General features: G+C 42.3%; 1 gene segment (V, D, J or C); it reads left to right on the top strand.

Annotated features, from left to right (window-relative positions):
* The window catches only part of LOC127546354 (immunoglobulin kappa variable 3-11-like), a 64,702-nt gene that overhangs the window by 23,069 nt on the left and 17,463 nt on the right, over positions 1-24,170 (top strand). Inside the window, 1 exon segment of the V gene segment in view lies at positions 5,141-5,518. Within this exon segment, the coding sequence occupies positions 5,141-5,518 (378 nt within the window).

Consider the following 24,170-nt stretch of genomic DNA (forward strand, 5'->3'; position numbering starts at 1 on the left):
ATATCAGTGAGGTATCTTGGAATATTTTAGAGGGATATTGTAAATTCTTGAGGGCAGAAAAGAGTGGGGAGGTCTACTCTCTTGTTTATCTTGCTAACAATTTATAAACTTAGAGCAAATAATCATCAGTCTTGGACATGGACATGGACAGTCAGGGAAGCAGCTCTCCTCTAAAAGCAGATGCTGGAGCTCAGATTTAGAGAATGCTGGGGATTCATACAGCCATTTGTGTTGTACATTTCAGGAATGGGCCCAAACCGGGTAAAGGTCTGGAGTCAGGAGATGAAATGGCATTTGTGGTAGAGAGTAAGACAGCTACTTATTTTGGATTATAGAATACAGGCTGCATTGTGCAATTAATCTGGATAGAAATGAGGAACTAGATGTTAAAGGCTTTAAATGATAGAGTGGTTTGTATTTATCCTTAAAGGTAAAGAGAAACCATTAATTTCATCAGTCAGTCTGTCAGTAAACATTGATTAATCACTTTCCATATGTCAGTCACTGTTTAAGAGAGTTCTAAGGTCAGATCTGTGTTCCAGTGAAATGACCAGAGACCCTTAGGGCTTGAACCTGTCTACCACTGGAAACATAGATATTTTCTGAAGTTAGGGTGGGAGAACTGCTGTTAAGTATTGTTCCAAAAAAAAAATGGAGGTCTCTTCTAAACTGCCTCCTAAGGAAGAAGGAATGAGAAAAACTGAAGGAGGAAACAAGAGTCAGGAAGCAGGAATTAGAACTCCAATGTTCCCATCCCAATAAGAGGCTGAAATGAGTATCTGGGGCTGAGGCTTTTGCAGCCAAGCTGGTTTTCATCAGTTGAACATCAGCTTCCTGGTCCCAAAATCCCATTTCCTAGAACTAGACAGCCTAAAGGCAGATACTGCTTAGCAGAACCAGGAAGATTCCTTACCTAGAAGTACATTCAAGAAAGATGGTGTATATGTATGATTTTCCCCTATATTTTCCCCCTATATTTACTGGGGTTGACATCTCCCACACAGTACCCACTCTCAGGGAAGGGTGATCTTGCCTGACATTCTCTGTACTGTGTGCAGTTCTTCACAAAATTTATTCCATTGACTTTTTGATCAAGTTGCCCACATCAAGAATCCTATTCGGGTCATGTGATGATCCAGGCTCCCCGTCTGTATCCCCAGGACCCAGAGTCCCATCTGTGGCAATGCCGGCATTGATAAGTGGAGAGTGTGGGAGCAGCAGGAGCTAGGACTGTCACCCAAACTCCTGAGCAATGAATTGTCTTCTGTGCTTTCTGGGGTCCCAGCCCCACTCAGTGGCAGGGGGTCTGGGACGGATTTCCCTTTGCTCATCAGTACTAGAGAGGCAGAGTTTGCAGGCAATGACTCCTCTTGGTAACACGATGATGTCTCTCTCCCAGAGAGCTGCAGCCCCGGACAAAACCCTCAGGCTGCTCAGCCCCTGAGTTCTGAGGAAGGGCTTCCCCCCAGACTACAGACAAAGGGGAGACTAAATCCTATTCATCCAGTAGGAGTCAAGTGGATCACTTTACTTGTGGGAGAGATTTTTGATCTTACGTCCAAATCTTAGATTAAAAACTACCCAGACATGGGATCAATAAAACTAGGTGGTCTGAGCTTGAGTTTTTCCTTTTCTGAGCAAAGATTGAAATGTGATCCTCAGATGGATTTCTCAGTCTTGGGGTCAGACTTGACACTGGAGAAGCCAGGGACGCTGCTCCCTCAGGCAGAGCTGACTGGGAGCAGGGGAGCCTGGAGCTCCCGCACCTGGACAAGGTGGCCACCAAGCGAGAGGGCCGGCCCAGCCCCGGGTCAGGCTTTTCCCTATAGACTCTGAGGGAATTGTAGGCTCTCTGCAGAGCTGAGATAAAATGTGCAAATCCTGTTTCTGTCAATTGCTTCATGCTCTGATGTTTTATTACTGTTACCCTGGGAGAATACAAAAGAGCGTCTGTGACTGCTATTCCTCTTTCAGTTCTCTTCATCAATTCTCATTGCGAATGAACACTGGGCAAAATTTCGTGGTGAGGATGTCTTTAGTGAAAGGAATCCAAATCGCTGCCTCAGAACTGACTTACTTGGGGCCTTGAGCAGGCTGGCTTTGCTGGAGCAGAGAGGCCCCGGAGCTGGGGAACGGGGCCTGAGCCTGGGGAGTGCTGGGGGAGCCGCCTTGTGGAAAAGAATCAGGGTCGGGGGAGGATTGTGTGATTTATCCCAGACACAAAAATAAATCTGGGGGATGTTTGTGCAAGAGGGTGATGGGATCAGAATTAGTGAATATCCCTCTGGGACCGGTGTGGAAGAGGGAAGGCTGATCTGGTCCCTGAGGAACAAAGTTTTTCTGGTGCTTTTGTTCTTCTTATCAAGAAACAAATGCTGTGGGTTCTGTAATATATTGGAAAGAGGCTGAGATTCTGTACATTCTTCAAGTCCTTCTGATTCTGAAATTTCTTTATGTCCTATGATTAGAGAGGTTCAGTCACGTGATCACAATCACCTGCTACAAAGCAGCAGAACTGCCCCTTAGCCAGGCCGGCCCCCGAGGCTGACAGACTTTCCCCAACTCTCCCTGGTGGGCTCAGGCCCGGTTCCCGAAAAGAGGCTCAGGGAGTCTCCCTCCTCCCTCATCTCCCTTTTGGAAGGAGAATACTTGGGGTTTTCCCCCTGATTAATGAGGCAAAACCCGGACAAAGAGACTGAGAAGGAATTTATTTTAACTTTTTCAAGGTAGGAACAAGCGGAGGGGCTGAAGAGCAGCGATGGGGTCAGGGTGAGTTCCGCTTTTCTAGGTAACTTGTAGATCATTCAAAAAGTTCCATCCCAACAGAGGAGGGTAAGACCTGGCCCCTCAGTCCCTCCCAAGGGAGCAAGAAAGTGACTGATGTGCAGGTCGGCGTCTGTGATGAAGATCAGGGGATACAAGAAGATGTCCGGCGTCTCCTTCTTTCCCAGCCTCCCCCACACTGATGGATAAGAAGGGCTGGGAATCGGGGGCTCTGAGTCAGGGGAACATTCAGTCTCTCTCTGTGCCCGTTTCCTCTCCAAGCAGAGGCCGACAGAGGCACAGATGGCACAGAAGGTACAGAGAGAGGGCACAGGTGGGAAACAGGGAGAGCAGCACATGCAATGACACACACATACATGTAACCCATACACACGTGTCTATGTAAACACACACATAACTACATGAGGCCCCGGGGAGAGCAGGCAGAGGTGACCTGAGAATCAAGAAACCCGGGTCAGGCCTGATTTTGGCCCAACGATGTCCGAGCTCCTGATCCCCTGTTTGACCCCTGAGTGTGAAGAAAACTTCTCGGGAAAATCAGCCTGAGAGAAGCTGCCACGTTGCATGGGCGGGGATTGTCCCTGGGAGCTCCTCTTACCTGATCTCATCGGGAGAAATCAGGGTCTGCTTTAACCCCTTTATGATGTGTCCTGGAGGATGCAGAGAAGGAGCCTGAGCCTGGATTCAGGAAACCCGAGTTCAAATTCTGACTCAGAATCTAAGAGATGTGCAATCCTGACCCTGTCACTTTACCTCTGACTGCCTCAGTCTCCTCATCTGTGAAATGGGGATAATGCTCCCATCAGTTCTATCCCTAATGGCACCTACCTCCCAGTACAATTAAAATGATCCAATGAGACCTTGGAGCCGTTCAGTCCCTGATAGTGACATCCCCCTTCCCTCCTCCCCCTTCTCACCAGCTTATTATCTATGACAATCTCCCTTAGAATGAGAGCCCCTGGGGGGTCGATGGCTTCTGCTTCTCGTTTGCATCCCCGGGACAAGCATTCTGCTTCACACTTACCTTAGTCATCATTTCTCACGGATCCACTTGCTTTGGATTGACTGAGAGAGGAGAGACTGGGGCCTGGAGGATCAGATAGGGGCTCTCCCAGCCCAGGAGAGGAGAGATTATCGGCCGGCAGGGAGCGTCTCCTTGTCCCTGAGCCGGGAATCCCCTCCTCCGAAGCCCCAGATGTGGCCAGAGATTCACCCAGGTCCAGGTTTCCAGAAAGCGTCACAGGCAGGGAAGGGGATGGATTCTAGTGAGGGTCCTCACCCCCCGGGCGGGTCTGGAAAAGGGGGAAAGGGGGACAGGAGGAGACATCGTCTTGTTCCACAATGTGCAGGATCACAGGGATGTCACCTAGTGACGGACAAAACCCCCTCCCCTGGGAATGAGGCTCTGCCGGGATTTTCCCGGGGTCCCAGGCCAGGATCTGTCCAGTCTGAGCCAGACCCTTCCCTGCCCCCTGGAGTTCTCCCCTTCTCCAGCAGAGGGCGGCAGTGGGGCAGGTCCAGGAGCAGCATCAGGGAGGCACCTCCCAGGTCTCCAGGCTGGGAGCTCGGGCCCTCTCTGCCTCCTCCCCAGGGCTGGGAGCTCGGGCCCTCTCTGCCTCCTCCCCAGGGCTGGGAGCTCCCTCAGGGTTAAGAGGAATCTAGTCCTGGGGGAGAGAGAGAAACTGCCTTCATTTGTCCAGAACCGGCTGCACCATCATCCTGAGGCACTAGACATGACCTTGCCCTTGGTCCTGAGTCTCCCCCTGGAGACAGAGCAGAGGGGGCCCCTCCCCCAGAGCCAGGCTCAGCCAGGGGGACTCCCTGGGGCTCCCGGGGTCCCTGAGGGGAGGCTCCTCCCACACCTGGGGCTCTTTTGCATCTGGAGCCCAAGGGAGCCGCAGGGAGCCCTGCCCAGGACATAAAAGCTTCCTCCCTCCTTCCTGCCCCTCAGGGCTCTGGCTGCTCTCTGCTCAGTCTCTGAAGGTCAGGATGAGCTCCCCATGGCAGCTGCTCTGGCTCCTGGTGCTCTGGGCTCAGGGTAAGGCCCAGGAGGGCAGGGAAGGGGTGGGAAGGTCCCAGGTTTTCAGGGATGTAAAAGTGACGGCTCCTTGATACAATGGGGGCACACGCTGAGGCAAAAGACGGGCAGATGGGGGCTGGGAAACATGACCAAAGCCCTGATTGTAAACCTTGTGCGGTCGGTGGAAAAGGTGGTTTCTGTCTCACGTTGGCGCCCAATACAACCACTTGTCGGTCATTTGGGATTTCTGGGGTCTCTGAAATATTGTCTCCTTCATGTTCTTTAGATTGGACATTCTCACTTTTATGTCTTCCTCTAATTCTGTTGCTTCCCCAGATTCCCAAGGAGCCATTGTGCTGACCCAGTCTCCAGCCTCCTTGTCTGCATCTCCAGGAGAGAGAGTCACCATCCGCTGCAAGGCCAGTGAGAGTGTGTCTCTTTTTGGTACTAGCTTCTTGCACTGGTACCAGCAGAAACCTGGCCAAGCCCCCAGGCTCCTCATCTATGATACTAACAGCCTGGCATCCGGGGTCCCTGCCCGGTTCAGTGGCCGTGGGTCTGGGACAGATTTCACTCTCACCATCAGCAGCCTGGAGCCTGAGGATGCTGCACATTATTACTGTCAGCAGTCTAGGAGCTCCCCTCTCCCACAGTGCTTCAGGCCCGAACAAAAACCTCCCCAGTGCATCCAGGGGACTCAGCTCAGAGCAGCAGGTGCCTTCTCGATGTCCCCAGGGCAGAGCAGCCCCTGCTCTCTGGGCAGGCTCTCACCTCCCAGGGCTTCCCCTTTCTGGTCCCCCGGGTCCCCTCCTTTCTAACTTGTGATCACAAGCACTGTCTGCACAGCCAAGGCAAGGGGAGGGAGCACAAACCCAGGGGAAAGAAGAGGAAACACCTACAGGGAAATGCTGACATTTCAGGTGGCCTTGATATCCTTGAAGTTTCTCTTGTGTGGAGCCCAAGTTTCCCTTGAGGAGGCTTTGCTCTAATTCTCTGCAGCAATGACAGAAACTTGTTGCTGTTTTTCACTGTGTCTGAGTCTCTGTGACCCCACTGGGGGTTTTCTTGGCAGAGATACCAGAGGGTTTTGCCCTTTCTTGCTCCAGCTCACTCACAGATGAGGAAATGGAGACAAACAGGATTAAGTGACTTGTTCAGAGCCACATGGCTAGTAAGTGTCCGAGGTTACATTTGAACTCAGGAACACGAGTCTTGGGGATTCCAGGCCCAGCGCTCCATCCTCTCACTGCCCCAGGGGGCCGCCATGATAGAGACCAGATAGTTATTTCTCTAACCTGGGCCACACTGGTCTCAGACTGGATTCCTTCTGCTCTGGGCCTGGTCAAGAGTCAACATGAAGCCCCCAATATCACTCAGTCACCCCCAATTAGCATCTGATTATTTTCTGTATCTCCAGGATCCCTCATTGACTTGCTCAGGCTCATGTGTGTGGGATTAGAGTGTACCTCCCACTAGACACGGGGGGGGGGGGGAGTTCCCAGGAGAGTAGGGGGCAGGGCCGGCCCCCTCACTCACTGCTGTCTCTGATGGGGTCTCTGCCTGGATTCTCTGCCCCAAGGGATCTCCTGGTTGTATGAAAGCCCAAGGCTCTGTCCATTGCCTTCAGGACCAAGGGCCCACACATAGTTTCACTGCCACCAGAAGCTTTCTGGTCAGCCTTTGTCACTGGAAAGAAGAGAGGATCAGCTCATCTCTGAGATTTAACCTAGAGGTGTTTGGGTCCCTCTCCTCAGAATGTTCCCAGACTCTTTCCTGTAACCTCATGCTCCCAGTCCCAGGAGTGGGATTATAGGCTTCAAATGAATTTTCTAATATATCAGAGTTTTATTACATGAAATAAAGGCTCTAGAATAAGCACAGTAATGTCCGTACAAATGCAATTTTAGTTTTCTGGGAAGCTGAGACATGGGCAGTCAGGGAAAAAGCTCTCCTCAAAAAATGGTAGATGCTGGAACTCAGATTTCGAGAATTCTGGGGATTCACAGAGTCAGGCATCTGCATGGTACATTTCAGGAATGGGGCCCAACCTGGGTAAAGGTCTGGAGTCAGGAGATGAAACACCATTTGTGGTAGAGAGTAAGACAGCTATTTATTTTGGATTATTGAATAAAGGGTGCATTGTGCCATTAATCTGGATAGAAATGAGGAGCTAGATGGTAAAGGTTTTAAATGACAGAGTGGTTTGTATTTTATCCTAAATGTAAAAAGAGACAGAATTTCCTCCATGAAACTGTCAGTACACGTTTATTACTCACCTTCCAGGTATCTGTCACTATTTAGGTGAGTTCTAAGTTCAGATCTGTTCTGGAAGGAAAAGTCCAGAGACCCTCAGTACTTGACCCTCAATTTCATCTGAAATATAGATACTTTCTGAGGGTAGGATGGGGGATTGCCCTGTTAAGCACTGTTCCAGTAAGATGAAGGTCTTTTCCAAATTACCTCCTAAGGAATAAAGAATGAGGAAGATTTTATGAAGAAAGAACCAGGAAGCAGGAATCAGAACTCTAATGCTATTATGTCAAGAAGAGGCTGAAATGAATATTCGGGGCTGAGGTTCTTGCAGCCAAACTGGTTTGGGTCAGTTAAACATCTTCCTGGTCCCAGCATCCCATCACCAGAACTAGACAACCCAAAGGTGGATACTGCTGAGCAGAGCAAAGAAGCTTCCATATCTAGAAATGTATTCACCAGAGGTTGTGTGTGTGTGTGAATGTTCCCTATATTCCCTGGGATTGACATCTTACACACAACACCCACATCCAGGGAAGGATAATCTTCCCTGACATTCTCTGTACCGTGTGTAGTTCTTCACAAAATGTATTCCCCTGACTTTTTGGTCATTCTTCCCACATTAGGAATCCTGTAGGGATCCTGTGATGATCCAGCCTCCAGCCTCCTCGTCTGTGGTCCCAGGACAGAGTCCCCATCTAAGGCAATGCCAGTTGTAACATTGGCAAGTGGAGAACCTCGTAGCAGCAGGAGGTAGGACGGTCCCCAAACTCCTGATCAATGAAAGATCTTCTGTGCCTTCTGGGGTCCCAGCCTCACTCAGTGGCAGTGGGTCTGGGACAGATTCCACTTTCCCTAATCAGTGCTAGAGGGGCAGAGCTTGCAGGCAATGACTGCTCTTGGTAGCTCTCCCAGAGAGCTGGGGCCCTGAACAAAACCTCAGCCTCTCAGTTCTGGGGAGGAGGTGCTTCTGCCCAGGTCAAAGGCAGAAACAATCTCTGTGTGGGGAGGCTAAATCCTATTCTTCTACTAGGAGCCAGCTGTGTCACTTCTCTTGTGGGAGAGAGGGAAAAGTTAGGGGAATTGTAAACCAAAGAGAAAGGGAGTGTTTTTGGTTTTACATTCAAATCTTAGATTATAAACCTGCCAGGCATGCGATCAGTAAAGCTTGGTGGGTCAGAGCTTGAGTTTTTCCTTTCCTGAGCATTGTTATGCCTCAGTTTCCCCGAATTATTATGCCCTGGATAAAATTATTATCGCCTCACTCTTTTTTCCTTGCCACTAGGCTTGGGGGAATTGAGGCCCTGAAATACCATTGAGTCATAAAGCTCCAGGTGCCTTATCTCAATCCTTGCTGGGATAATTCCCCCTCCTTTGGAGTATTGCCCCTCGCCTTGCTGCCTCCTGCCCTCCGCCTTTTTATCTTGACTCTCATCTTGTCAGGACTAAGTGAAGAAGAAATCTCTATATTATTAGTAAGGTCATTTCAAATCATTGTAAGGATGTGATTTTCCCCATGTGAACCTAATCTCATGTGAACCTAATCTCATGCGAACCATGTGAACCCAATCTCTAGTAGACTGACTTTCCCCATATGAACTTAATTCCCATGCAAACCATGTGAACCTAATTAAGGTAGGACGTGACCCCCCCTGTGAGAACCTGACCGTTCCTTAACCCATAAGAACATATGTTTTAGCTCCTTCTCTCATGAGAATTTGACCAGTTTTTAACCTATAAGCTGGGAACATACCACATGTGTTTTAGCTCCAAATACACGATTCCAGGAATTCACCACTCCTTGGAACAGTTGCTGTTGATAACGACTGGCCCCTGTGTCAATGCAACACTTGACTATAACCATCTGGAGCCCTTGTCGGTACATCCCTGTCTTATATGAGGTCTTTATTTGATTCAAAGCCTTCTTTGTCCTGATTCCTATAAAAAGCAGGTAAAGCATTCTCCATTTTGAAACCTCACCTACAGAGATGATGATCTGCCTAGGATTTTCCCGTTCGGGACTAAAAGGCTGAAAATACCGGGGTTTCCCAGCCACTGCCAGTAAATTAGAGTTGGAGCTCCCCCGATTTGTGATGTATTCTCTCTCTCTCTCTCTCTGCTATTTTAATCATAATTCTCATTATTCTTTGTATTTTATGTATTATTTGCTGTGTGAGTTGTTGTTGTAAGCATTCTATTCTGTGTATTGTTTAATTAAATTTTACTTTCACTTTGATTGAGTCTGAGAACATCATTTATAGGAGCAAATTTGAACTTTTCCCTAAAATCTCATAACAAAATTGGCATCACGAACAGGATCCACTATATACAAATGCCTCTCTTTAAGAAAACTAATGAGACTCCCGCCCTGGCTGAGGTCCCGAGGTGGGAAGACGCCCTGTTTTCTTTCTTAGCAAAGATCTGGGCGCAAAATACGGGATCTTGTGAAGCCTGGGGCAGCCGAGTGAGAAATGGCAAGCGGCCCCAGTTAGCTGAATGTTTATCTAACATTCCCATAGAGAAAGGGAAAGAGATGAGTGGTATAGTAGAAGTGGTTGGGCTTTGTTAACGGCGTACCACAAGGTATGTCAGGAGCTAGATAAAAAAGGAAGATGAGAAAATTCAAATGGAAAAGGAGTTAGCAGAGCTAAAAGGCAGAATGTCCATGTTGCAGTGAAAGAACTTCATTCTAGGAGATCAGGCTAGGAATTATCAGCATGTCGCAGAAAAGGCTGCGGTGAGAGTAGCACAATATAAGTACAGGAATCACTGGGGCAAAGTGAATAAAAAGAAGGTTCATGCCGTGATTGCCTTGGCTAAATCTGATTGGGACCCTGATAAATGGGATGGAGATATTTGGGATGAAGATGATGAGTGATGGGAGGAAGTGATTGAGGAAAATATACCCGATGTGGAAGAAAAAGTAAGACCTATAGTGCATAGGAAAGCTGAAAAGGAAGGGAATAATCAACCTAAAATAACAGAAATCACTGAGGATTTTTCTCAAAGGGAGATAACTGATTTACAAAGCAGATTTTCTTAAAGGTCAGGAGGGTCACTATCTCCTGGCTGATAAGGTTAGCTGATGGAGGAGCAGGCGGTGTCTGGCTGGATCCTAAGGACTGCTTAAAATTCCTCAGTCTTACTTCTAATCCCTTTGTTCAGCAGAATATAAGGGATCACAGCCAATTAGGGCTAAATGCTCCAGGAAGTAACACTTCCATATTAGAATTAGCTGCCCAATGGTTGAGGACTCAATATCCTGATTCTTCCATGTGGCCTAATGCTCACCATCCTTAGTACACCCAAAAGGATGGAATTCAGATATTGAAGGAAGAAGTGATGAAAACTGCTGTTCTTGTGGGAGATGCTGACACTTATACTGATACTGGTGTGTTGGAAATGCATAGAGCTCCTGTTGTGAAATCTGCACCCCCAGCTTACAAACATCTTATCTTAACCTTGTTGGTGGCATCTTCAGGGGAGTCGCTAGGGACAGTGATAGATAAGCTGTCTCAGCTAGGAGACCTGGGAGAGTTCAGAGACTTGGGGGATCCTAACCTTCGAGAGTGGAATCACCCTGGGGAAACAAAGGCAATAATAGAATGTCCCGCAAGGAAATGTTCTCTACTCTCCTGAAAGCAAGAGTAAAAAGAGACGAGATAGATGGGCTCACAACTGCTGATATGTATCAATTATATAACAAAATAGGCAATAAAGGCTAGATATCTGCTCTGAACGTTACCCCATCAGTGCCGCCCACTTCTACCTCTCTGTACCCCTCTTTAGACCATCTTAAGGGAGAATAGGGTGAAGGCCAAGCTCTGTGTGTCCACACCTTGCATACTGATTATAGGCCCCACATGTCTTTCATAATATACTGGAAAAGTGGCTCAACCACCAAGACTCAGGCATTAGTGGACACAGGGGTGGAGGCCACCCTAATTTATGGGAACCCTACTAAATTCAGAAATGGAATTCCAATAACTATCTTGGGGCTGGGAGGACACAAAGTAAGGACAAGTGTCATTGTGTATGAAAATTGGAACTTTCCCCAAAGGGAATATAAGGTTGTAATCGTGCCCATTCCTGAATATATCATAGGGATTGATATATTAAAGGAAATGACCTTACATTTACCTGATGGACAATATCAATTTGCTATAAGGACTTTGCAAATAGCTGTAGTGGTAGGAAAATTGTCAATGCTTCCAGTCTGTTCCTGTTCCCTCAAAGATTGTTAGTCAAAAGCAATATAGGATACTAGGAGGGACAGAAGAGATTACTCAAACTATAAAGGAATATGTGCAAGCTGGGGTGTTAATTCCTACGACTACTGCTTGGAATAATCCAGTTTGGCCCGTGAGAAAATCTGATGGGTCCTGGAGGATGACAGTGGACTATAGACAATTGAATAAAGTCACCCCTCCCTTATATGCAGCTGTCCCGGATACTATTACTTTAATAGAAGCTGTGCAGTCATATCCCGGTTCCTGGTGTGCAGTAATAGATCTAGCTAATGCAGTTTTTACTATTCTTAGAGAACTTAAGCAGTGGGACTAATCTGCATTTACCTGGCAGGGTAGACAATATACCTTTACCAGACTTCCCCAAGGTTATTTACATAGCCCCCTATTTGTCATCGGATAGTGGCTGAGCACTTGGATGAACTTAATTGGTCTGATGTGAAATTAACCCATTATATTGATGATATTATGATACAAGCCAAGACTACTTAGATGCTGAACAACGACTGGTGCAGCTTATAGAACATATGAAAGGGAAAGGATGGGAAATTAATCCTGAAAAAATGCAAGGACCTGCCCAGAGTGAAAAGTTTTTAGGGATAATTTGGAATAAAGGCCACAGAGAAATATTACTGAAGACCAGACTGAAAATATTGGACTTTTCTCCTCCCCGGGATAAAAAAGAAGCACAAAAATTTATAGGCTTATTTGGATTTTGGAGGAATCATATTCCCTATTTAGGCCAGATCTTGCAGCCTTTGTACAAGGTCACTAGAAAGAAATATGAATTTGAGTGGGGGGACAAGGAGATACAGGCCTTTGAAGAAGCTAAAGCTGCTATCCAGACTGCCTTAGATTTATGGCTTGTAAAGGAGGGACCTACAGGTCCCTACAGGTATCTATTTTAAATGGATATGCAGATTGGAGTTTATGCCAAAAACAGCAAGGGAAGAATGTTCCTCTAGGATTTTGGTCCCGGAAATTGCCCCCTGCAGGACAAAATTATACTCCTTTTGAACAAAAGTTATTAGCAGCATTTTGGGCATTGGTGGAAACTGAGCATTTAACTTTAAATCATGAAGTAATTTTAAGGCCAGCTATACCCATAATGAGCTGGATTTGGGGGACATCTGACTCCCACAAAATTGGACATGCTCAAAAATCTTCTATAATTAAATGGAAATGGTATTTACAAAATAGAGTAAAAACTGGATGGCAAGGAATGTCTGCTCTGCATGAGAAGATTTTAGAACTTTCCAACCAGCAGGAACGTGTGGAAACACCCAGAATATATGAGCAGTCCCCAGTATCTTGGAATCAAGATTATGATTCCTTAACCAGAGAGCAAAAAGACCACGTCTGGTTTACTGACGGTTCGGCCAAGTCCATAGGCTCCAAAAGATATTGGAAAGCAATAGCATATAATCCAGTAAAAAATACTGTTCTAGAGGCTACAGAAGGCCAGAGTAGCCAGTGGGCTGATGGCTGCTTATCAAGCAATACAGAGTGAAAAAGGAAATCAGTGTTATTTGTTTACTGACTTATGGGAAGTGGCCAATGGGCTTGTGGTCTGGATGCCCATGTGGAAAGAACATGACTGGAAGATAAGAGATAAGGAGGTCTGGGGTAAGAAATTGTGGTTACAAATATGGGATTGGTGTCAGAATACTAATGTGTCTGTGTTTCATGTAAATGCTCATGTAAAGATGGATTCCGTGGAAGGTGAGCATAACGCACAAGCAGATGAACTATCCAAAATACAAGGAAAGACACTGCAAGTGATTCCCACTAAGGATGATGACCTAATGTTAGGAAAATGGATCCACACCACTGCGGGACATCTTGGCACACTTGCTTCTTACAGGTGGGCATTAGATAGGGGAATCAATCTTCCTCTTCACTTATTTAAACAAATATCTCAGGAGTGTCCCCAGTGCCAGCTCTTTAGTCAGCGCCCTTTACCCAGGAGGGTGACTGGGGAACTGGCTCGGGGTACACTACCTGCTCAAATCTGGCAAATTGATTATATAGGCCCATTGCCTATGAATCAAGGGTGCCAATATGCCTGTACTTGTGCGCATACCTACTCTGGGATACTTACTGCTTGTCCATATAAGAAAGCTACGCAAAAGAACACTTGTAAAACCTTAGACAAATTGTTTCGTTATATTATGGCACCCCATGCAAATCCTGAGTGATAATGGCACTCATTTTAAAGAAAAAGAAATTGAACTATATTGTAATTATAATAATATTGAATGGATTTATCATATTTCTTATTATCCTCAAGCAGCAGGACTTTTAGAAAGAATGAATGGATTATTGAAGGAAAAATTAAAGAAATTAAGTGATAATAATGATTTGAGAAAATGGAAAGAAAATTTATTTGAAGCTCTAAAACAACTAAATAATAGACCCCTAGCTGATGCAGAAGATACTCCTCTCTCCAGGATAATGACTCCTAATTTACAAATAAGAAAGATATCATCTCTTCCCCCTATTCAATGGTGGACTCTAAATAAGAATGCTAGGCAACATTGGTGAGCTTCATTAGGATCCACAGGGTATGATTTATATGTAATTCATGATGTGAATATTTCTCCTCAAGGCCAACATTTATGTCATACTGGTATTGATTTTAAATTATCCTCTGGATATTATGGACAATTATTTTCCGTATCTGGTCTAGCTTTAAAGCATCAAATACATGTTTTAGATGGTGTTATTGATAATGATTACAGGGAAGAAATTAAAATATGTTTACATAATTCACATATCAGTGACACTTACTCGTGTAAAGCAGGAGAAAGAATATGTCAATTAGTAATATTGCCTTATTTGAAAGGTCAATGGACTCAAATGAATCAATCCCCTGATGTTACAGACAGAGAAGAGCAAGGATTTGGCAGTTCCAATGACATTTATTGGACTCCTGAAAAAATAATACGATTAACTAAAGTGTAGGTGAAAAAACACCCAACTGATGAACCTAGATGAGCTGAATTAATTGCCCAAGGGAATACAAATACTGCTATTGTTGCTTATCCAGGTACTGATAAATGGTATCATGTTCCATTAACACACATGTTTTTACAAAATTAATTATCTTCTAGTTTTTATTGGTTGGTGGACTGCATGGGCACGGACCTCAGGAATGTTGATGCATCTTCGCAAACATTTGCCCAGGGACTGGTCTGCTGATTACCTACCTGACTCTCCGTACAACACTTCGATACCTTTATATTGGGATAACAAAACTCAGAGGTTTCAAGATGGATTTATGTGTCCCAATATACCCCTGTGTCAAATAGGAACCTGGATTTTACCTGATGGATCTTCTTTTTGGATGACTTCAAGACCTGTGTTTAGAATCTTTACATCTAATCAAACCAATGGGACTATTACAGTTATACCTAAGGCTAACATAACACTATTATGTTGTTTTTCTTATCTCAATTTTATTACTTTTCCTACACATAGAAATACTGTTGAATCTGCTATGATGTCATGTAATTTTACTGTTACTCAAAGTACATATTTCAATTATTCTTTCCCACCACATAATAATCAATATTTTATGTGTCAAAATGGATCTACAATTTATATTTCTAAAGAAAGGACTGGAAGACCATACTGGAATTTTATGAAAATGGTATGGTATAAAGAACCTGAAAAACATCCTCCATCCATTGTAAGAGTTCCTAAAACTTGTACCAATACTTCCATTTCACAACACAAAATAGTATTCCACTATAATGTTACTTTTCCTCCCTTGCCCTTATGCAACAGAAGGAGAAGAACTTGGTATGATACTTTGCTTGGTGGGTCACGAACTGGTTTGGGTATAGTTAATTCCATAGATCTTGAGACTGCGCAGTGTTGGACAGGATGTATCTCAAGCCTTAACTGTTAATGCACAATGGTTACCCACAACGATCCTACCACACCAAAATCCTTTAAACTACCAAGGCCAATTTCTGCATGTATTCGATGACAGTACATTAGCCAATTTACACCTGGCTAACAATGTTGCCAAATTATTCAGTTGGACTAAATGTTCTCTCCAAAATATGTATACCTTGATCCAAAAGGAGAATGCTCAACGTCTCCTACAAGAAGGAGACACACGTATATGGGATTAAATATTCCCCCAACATAACATGTGGAGAAAGCTTAAACCTGAGAATGCACAGTGCACCCCTCACTGGTGCACGGGAGCTATTGTATGTTACCAAGTGCATGATGGACTGTTATGTGTCAATTTCATGCTATTCCTTTTGTCCTGCATGATTATTTTGTAACCTCACATACAAAGTAACTACAGGTCGTAATAATGTAACTCACACCTGAGCTGACTGTGTACTGACTGATAAGGGCAGAATATGTGGGATGATGACCCGGCAGGTGGAGCCCTGCCTTCTCCCACATTCTTCTAATCTTTGTGATCTAACTCTCTATCCTTTAAACAATTTTTCTATGCTATATGAAGTTTCTGCCCAACATACATGTGTTGTGTCTAATAATGCTACTGATCTAGCCTCTGTTTCTCAGACTCCTCCTTATTCTGGCTGTTTAACTGATGTTTCCTTGTTACACTGGCAGGGTGATGATTTCTATTTTTCCTCTGACACTGATGTGATACAGAATGTGACGTGGGCACCCAAATTGTTACCTCTTCCCCATACATCTTTGTCTTTGCAACCTTTAATTAATATTCTGAATCAATCTCATGTCCTGAAGCGACTATTACAGTCTCATCAGCGCGCCTTGAATGAACATCGAATTCAGACTCATATAGAGGCAAGACAGTTGTTCGAGGCCTCACATTTAGTTACTTCTGATACTAATCATCATTGGTATGATTTTTTATTTAAACCTAAAAGTGCTTCCTCATATTTTAATAATTTAGCTATTTCCATATTATTATTGTCAATCTTTTTATTATCCTTATGTCTATGTAACTGTTATATGTATTCTAAAATGAAAATATTTATTCTAATTTCAAGCCCCTAGTCATGGCCTCTTATGCTTCTCATGAACTTAAGGCCAAGATGGCGGAGAGGGGGCACACAGCTGTGTAAGCTCTGCATTTTCTCTCACTATCCATTTCATTACAAGCCTCTGAATTGTATGATACAACCCCAAACAGCTGGAGTCTCTCGGGACCTGGCCACCCCTCCCCCACAGTGTCTCAGCATGCTCTGGGATCTCAGAGCACAGGCGCAGCACAGTAGGGCTAGAGCCTCGCTGCTGCCCCCGAAGTCTGTAGAGGAAGCTCGGTAACACCACCCAGCCCCTCCCCCCAAAAAAGCAGATTAGGGGTGATTTCTTTTTCTCTTTTTGCTAGTTTGTCTTTGATTCTTTGACAAAATGAGCAAAAAACTGAAGAGGACTTTAACCCTTGACAGCTTCTATACAGATAGAGAGCAGACTCCAAATCCTGAGGAGACTAAAAACAGACAGTCCCCAGGTGAATCCCCAAAGGAGGAGATCATCTGTTCCTCAGCACAGATGAATCTCATGGAGGAAATTAAAAAGACTCTCACAAGGGAGCTAGAAGAAAAATGGGAAAAGGAAAGGGAGGCTTGGCAAGAGAGTCTGGAGAAGTCATCCCACTCATTTAAAGAGAGAGTGGATAAAGAAATAAAATCCTTGAAAAATAGGATTAGTGAACTGGAAACAGAAAACAGCTCTCTAAAAAACAAAATTGGCGAAATGGAAAAAAATTCCACAGAACCAAAGAACTCAATGGGACAATTAGAAAAAGATTTTAAAAGAGTGAGTGAACATTTCCAAAATATATAGAGAATTGACTCTAATCTATAAGAAATCAAACCATTCTCCAATTGATAAATGGTCAAAGGATATGGACAGACAATTCTCAAACGAAGAAATTGAAACTATTTATAGACATATGAAAATAGGCTCCAAATCATTATTAATCAGAGAAATGCAAATTAAGACAACTCTGAGATACCACTACACACCTGTCAGATTGGCTAGAATGACAGGGAAAGATAATGGGGAATGTTGGAGGGGATGTGGGAAAACAGGGACACTGATACATTGTTGGTGGAATTGTGAACACATCCAGCCATTCTGGAGAGCAATCTGGAACTATGCTCAAAAAGTTATCAAACTGTGCATACCCTTTGATCCAGCAGTGTTTCTACTGGGCTTATACCCCAAAGAGATACTAAAGAAAGGAAAGGGACCTGTACGTGCCAAAATGTTTGTGGCAGCCCTGTTTGTAGTGGCTAGAAGCTGGAAAATGAAAGGATGCCCATCAATTGGAGAATGGTTGAGTAAATTGTGGTATATGAATGTTATGGAATATTATTGTTCTGTAAGGAATGACCAGCAGGATGAATACAGAGAGGACTGGCGAGGCTTACATGAACTGATGCTGAGTGAAATGAGCAGTACCAGGAGATCATTATATACCTCAACAACAATACTGTTTGAGGATGTATTCTGATGGAAGTGGACCTCTTCGATAAAGAGAGCCTTAATTGATCAAAGATAGACAGAAGCAGCTACACCCAGAGAAAGAACACTGGGAAATGAATATAAACTATTTGCATTTTTGTTTTTCTTCCCTGGTTATTTCTACCTTCTGAATTCAATTTTCTCTGTGCAACAAGAAAACTGTTCAGTTCTGCACACATATATTGTATCTAGGATATACTGCAACCCATTCAACATGTAAAGGACTCTTGCCATCTGGGGGAAGGGGTGGAGGGAGGGAGGGGAAAAATTGGAACAGAAGTGAATGCAAGGGATAATGCTGTAAAAAATTACCCTGGCGTGCGTTCTATCAATAAAAAGTTATTAAAAAATTAAAAAAATAAAAATAAAAGAGTGAGTGAAGAAAATACTTCATTAAAAATCAGAATCGAACAATTGGAATTGAATGACTCGAGGAGACAAGAAGAATCAGTCAAGCAAATCCAAAAAAATCAAACAATGGAAAAGAATGTGAAATACCTTCTGGGGAAGACAACAGACCTGGAAAACAGATCCAGGAGAGACAATCTGAGAATCATTGGACTCCTAGAAAAGCATGATGAAAAAAAGAGCCTGGACACTATTTTCTAGGAAATTATCAAAGAGAACTGCCCAGAAGTCATAGGAACAGAGGATAAAATAGACATTGAAAGAATTGATCGATCACCCACTGAAAGGGATCCTAAAATTAAAACACCAAGGAATATAGTGGCCTAATGCCAGAACCCTCAGACGAAGGAAAAAATACTGGAAGCGGCTAGAAAAACCCAATTCAAGTATCGAGGAGCCACAATAAGGATCACCCAGGATCTGGCAGCATCCACACTAAAGGATCGAAGGGCCTGGAATATGATATTCTGAAAGGGTAAAGAACTTGGTCTGCAACCAAAAATAACTTAGCCAGCAAGAATGAGCATCTTTTTCCAGGGAAGAAGATGGACATTCAACGAAGTAAGCGAATTTCACCTATTTTTGATGAAAAAGCCAGAACTTAACAAAAAGTTTGATCTACAAATATAGAACTCAAGAGAAATCTAGAAAGGTAAAGATTAATCTTGGGAAGTGTATTTCTGATATAAAGAGGTATAAAGAATACATGTATACCTGGTTCTAGAAAGTAGATGTGGAAAGGACATTGTACCAGAAAAAGGGTAAAGTGGGAGTACTACATCTCATGAAGAGGCAAAGGAAACCTATTATATCTGAGAGAAAGAATGGAGGGGGATGAATATTGTGGGTATCTTACTGCCTTCAGAATTGGCTTTAAGAGAAAAATCTTAGACATATTTAATTTATGGTGAAACTTCTCCCACCTCATTGAGAAGTGAGAAGGGAAAAGTGAAAAGGGAAGGAATAAGCTAAGCGGAAAGGAATACGGAAATGGGGAGGGAAAGGGGTAAGATGGGGGAGGAAATCTAAGGCGGGGGGTGGGGAGAGATACTAAAAAGGAGGGGTGTGAGAAGCAAGTGGTGCTCACAAGCTTAATACTGGGAAGGGGGGTAAGGAGGAAAGAAGAGAGAAAAGCATAAACGGGGGTTAACAAGATGGCAAGTAATACAGAATTGGTCATTTTAACCATAAATGTGAATGGGGTAAACTCCCCCATAAAGAGGAAGCAGTTATCAGAATGGATTAAAAGCCATAATCCTACAATATGTTGTTTACAGGAAACACACCTGAAACGTGGAGATACATGAAGGTTAAAGGTAAAAGGTTGGAGCAAAATCTACTATGCTTCAGGTGAAGTAAAAAAAGCAGGGGTAGCCATCCTGATCTCAGATCAAGCTAAAGCAAAAATTGATCTAATTAAAAGAGATAAGGAAGGGCACTATATCTTGCTAAAGGGTAGCATGAATAATGAAGCAATATCACTATTAAACATATATGCGCCAAGTGGTGTAGCATCTAATTTCTTAAAAGAAAAATTAAGAGAGCTGCAAGAAGAAATAGACAGCAAAACTATAATAGTGGGAGATCTCAACCTTGCACTCTCAGAATTAGATAAATCAAACCACAAAATAAATAAGAAAGAAGTCAAAGAGGTAAATAGAATACTAGAAAAGTTAGATATGATAGATCTCTGGAGAAAATGTAATGGAGACAGAAAGGAGTACCCTTTCTTTTCAGCAGTTCATGGAACCTATACAAAAACTGACCATATATTAGGACATAAAAACCTCAAATTCAAATGCAGTAAGGCAGAAATAGTAAATGCATCCTTTTCAGACCACGATGCAATGAAAATTACATTCAACAAAAAGCCAGGGGAAAGTAGACCAAAAAATAATTGGAAACTAAATAATCTTATACTAAAGAATGATTGGGTGAAACAGCAAATCATAGAAATAATTAATAATTTCACCTAAGAAAATGATAATGATGAGACATCATACCAAAATGTATGGGATGCAGCCAAAGCAGTAATAAGGGGAAATTTCATATCTCTAGAGGCTTATTTGTATAAAATAGAGAAAGAGAAGGCCAATAAATTGGGCTTGCAACTAAAAATGCTAGAAAAGGAACAAATTAAAACGCCCCAGTCAAACACTAAACTTGAAATTCTAAAAATAAAAGGAGAGATCAATAAAATTGAAAGTAAAAAAACTATTGAATTAATTGATAAAACTAAGAGTTGGTTCTATGAAAAAACCTACAAAAGAGACAAACCCTTAGTAAATCTGATTAAAAAAAGGAAAGAGAAAAATCAAATTGTTAGTCTTAAAAACAAAAAGGGAGAACTCGCCACTAACGAAGAGGAAATTAGAGCAATAATTAGGAGTTACTTTGCCCAATTTTATGCCGATAAATTTGACAACTTAAATGAAATAGAAGAATACCTCCAAAAATATAGCTTGCCCAAACTAACAGAGGAAGAAGTAAATATCCTAAACTGTCCCATCTCAGAAAAAGAAATAGAACAAACTATCAACCAACTCCCTAAGAAAAAATCCCCAGGACCAGATGGATTTACATGTGAATTCTACCAAACATTTAAAGAACAATTAACTCCAATGCTAAATAAACTATTTGAAAAAATAGGGATTGAAGGAGTCCTACCAAAGTCCTTTTATGACACAGATATGGTACTGATACCTAAACCAGGTAGGCTGAAATCATAGAAAGAAAATTATAGACCAATCTCCCTAATGAATATTGATGCTCAAATCTTAAATAAAATATTAGCAAAAAGATTACAGAAAATCATCCCCAGGATAATACATTATGACCAAGTAGGATTTATACCAGGAATGCAGGGCTGGTTCAATATTAGGAAAACTATTAGCATAATTGACTATATCAATAACCAAACAAACAAAAACCATATGATCATCTCAATAGATGCAGAAAAAGCATTTGATAAAATTCAACATCCATTCCTAATAAAAACACTTGAGAGCATAGGAATAAATGGACTTTTCCTTAAAATAGTCAGGAGCATATATTTAAAACCATCAGTAAGCATCATATGCAATGGGGAAAAACTGGAATCTTTCCCAGTAAAATCTGGAGTGAAGCAAGGTTGTCCACTATCACCATTATTATTCAATATTGTATTAGAAACACTGGCCTCTGCAATAAGAGTCGAGAAAGATATTAAAGGAATTAGAGTAGGCAATGAGGAAACCAAACTATCACTCTTTGCAGATGATATGATGGCATACTTAGAGAACCGCAGAGATTCTACTAAAAAGCTATTAGAAATAATTCACAATTTTAGCAAAGTAGCTGGTTACAAAATAAATCCCCATAAATCCTCAGCATTTTTATACATCACCAACAAAACCCAACAGCAAGAGATACAAAGAGAAATTCCATTCAGAATAACTGTTGATACCATAAAATATTTGGGAATCTATCTACCAAAGGAAAGTCAGGAATTATATGAACAAAATTACAAAAAAGTTTCCACACAAATAAAGTCAGGCTTAAATAATTGGAAAAATATTAAGTGCTCTTGGATAGGCAGAGCGAATATAATAAAGATGACAATACTCCCTAAACTAATCTATTTATTTAGTGCTATACCAATCAGACTTCCAAGAAAATATTTTAATGATCTAGAAAAAATAACAACAAAATTCATATGGAACAATAAAAAGTCAAGAATCTCAAGGGAACTAATGAAAAAAAAAATCAAATGAAGGTGGCCTCGCTGTCCCTGATCTAAAATTATATTATAAAGCAGCAGTCACCAAAACCATTTGGTATTGGCTAAGAAATAGATTAGTTGATCAGTGGAAAAGGTTAGGTTCACAAGACAGAATAGTCAACTATAGCTATTTAGTGTCTGACAAACCCAAAGATCCTAACTTTTGGGATAAGAATTCATTATTCGATAAAAACTGCTGGGATAACTGGAAATTAGTATGGCAGAAATTAGGCATGGACCCACACTTAACATCATATACCAAGATAAGATCAAAATGGGTCCATGACCTAGGCATAAAGAATGAGATTATAAATAAATTGGAGGAACATAGGATAGTTTATCTCTCAGACTTGTGGAGGAGAAAGAAATTTGTGACCAAAGATGAACTAGAGACTATTACCGATCACAAAATAGAAAATTTTGATTATATCAAATTAAAAAGCCTTTGTACAAACAAAACTAATGCAAACAAGATTAGAAGGGAAACAACAAACTGGGAAAATATCTTCACAGTTAAAGGTTCTGATAAAGGCCTCATTTCCAAAATATATAGAGAACTGACTCAAATTTATAAGAAATCAAGCCATTCTCCAATTGATAAATGGTCAAAGGATATGAACAGACAATTTTCAGAGGATGAAATTGAAACTATTACCACTCATATGAAAGAGTGTTCCAAATCATTATTGATCAGAGAAATGCAAATTAAGACAACTCCGAGATACCACTATACACCTGTCAGATTGGCTAAGATGACAGGAAAAAATAATGATGAATGTTGGAGGGGATGCGGGAAAACGGGGACACTGATGCATTGGTGGTGGAGTTGTGAACGAATCCAACCATTCTGGAGAGCAATCTGGAATTATGCCCAAAAAGGTATCAAATTGTGCATACCCTTTGATCCATCAGTGCTACTACTGGGCTTATATCCCAAAGAAATATTAAAGAAGGGAAAGGGACCTGTATGTGCCAAAATGTTTGTGGCAGCCCTGTTTGTAGTGGCTAGAAACTGGAAAATGAATGGATGCCCATCAATTGGAGAATGGCTGGGTAAATTGTGGTATATGAATGTTATGGAATATTATTGTTCTGTAAGAAATGATCAGCAGGATGAATACAGAGAGGCTTGGAGAGACTTAAATGAACTGATGCTAAGTGAAATGAGCAGAACCAGGAGATCATTTTACACTTCGACAATGATATTGTATGAGGATGTATTCTGATGGAAGTGGATTTCTTTGACAAAGAGACCTAACTCCCGTTTCAATTGATAAATGATGGACAGGAGCAGCTGCATCCAAAGAAAGAACACTGGGAAAAGAATGTGAACTATTTGCATTTTTGTTTTTCTATCCGTGTTGTTTTTACCTTCTGAATCCAATTCTCCCTGTGCAACAAGAGAACGGTTCGGTTCTGCACACATATATTGTATCTAGGATATACTGCAACATATTTAACATATATAGGGCTGCTTGCCATCTAGGGGAGAGAGTGGAGGGAGGGAGGGGAAAAATCGGAACAGAAGCGAGTGCAAGGGATAATGCTGTAAAAAAATTACCCTGGCATGGATTCTGTCAATATAAAGTTATTATAAAATAAAATAAAATATTAAAAAAAAGAAATTACAGAGAGAAAGTGAGAAAATTTTAATGTGCTTTGCAATCTTTGATAGTCAGTAAAAAGTAGTTAATAATAATAAAAGAAAAGATTATGATGTTGCATTTTGCCTTGAATTCTGAGGACCTGTGGTACAGAGACTGTTTCTGTTTTTCCATTACTTTCCCCAGTGTGTAGCATTTTGTTTTGTGCAAACATTATTTTTAGCATTATTGCACACGTATAACCTGAGTCATATTGCTGGACTTCTCAGTGAGTGGCGAGAAGAGGGAGAGGGAGAATTTGAAAATCAAAATAGAAAAACATTAAAAATTGTTTTTATCTTTAATTAGAAAAATGTTTTTTTTAAGCCCAAGTATGACACGAATGCTTTTTCCTGTGTTTGCTCACTATTGATTGAATGGAGAGAGGAGAGCCTGGAGGCGGGGGATCAGACAGAGGCTGCTGCAATCACCCAGGGTAGAAGGGAATGGCGGCCCAGACTTCTGGTCCCTGTTTCTCAGCTAGTTACGCTCCCATCAGAGGCTCCCCCTGAGCCCTCTTTGCCCAGAACCTCATTCTTAGAAACCGTCAGAACCCAGACCTGGGACTG

Source organism: Antechinus flavipes, chromosome 2 (genome assembly GCF_016432865.1).
Source record: "Antechinus flavipes isolate AdamAnt ecotype Samford, QLD, Australia chromosome 2, AdamAnt_v2, whole genome shotgun sequence".
Taxonomy (NCBI): Eukaryota; Metazoa; Chordata; class Mammalia; order Dasyuromorphia; family Dasyuridae; genus Antechinus; species Antechinus flavipes.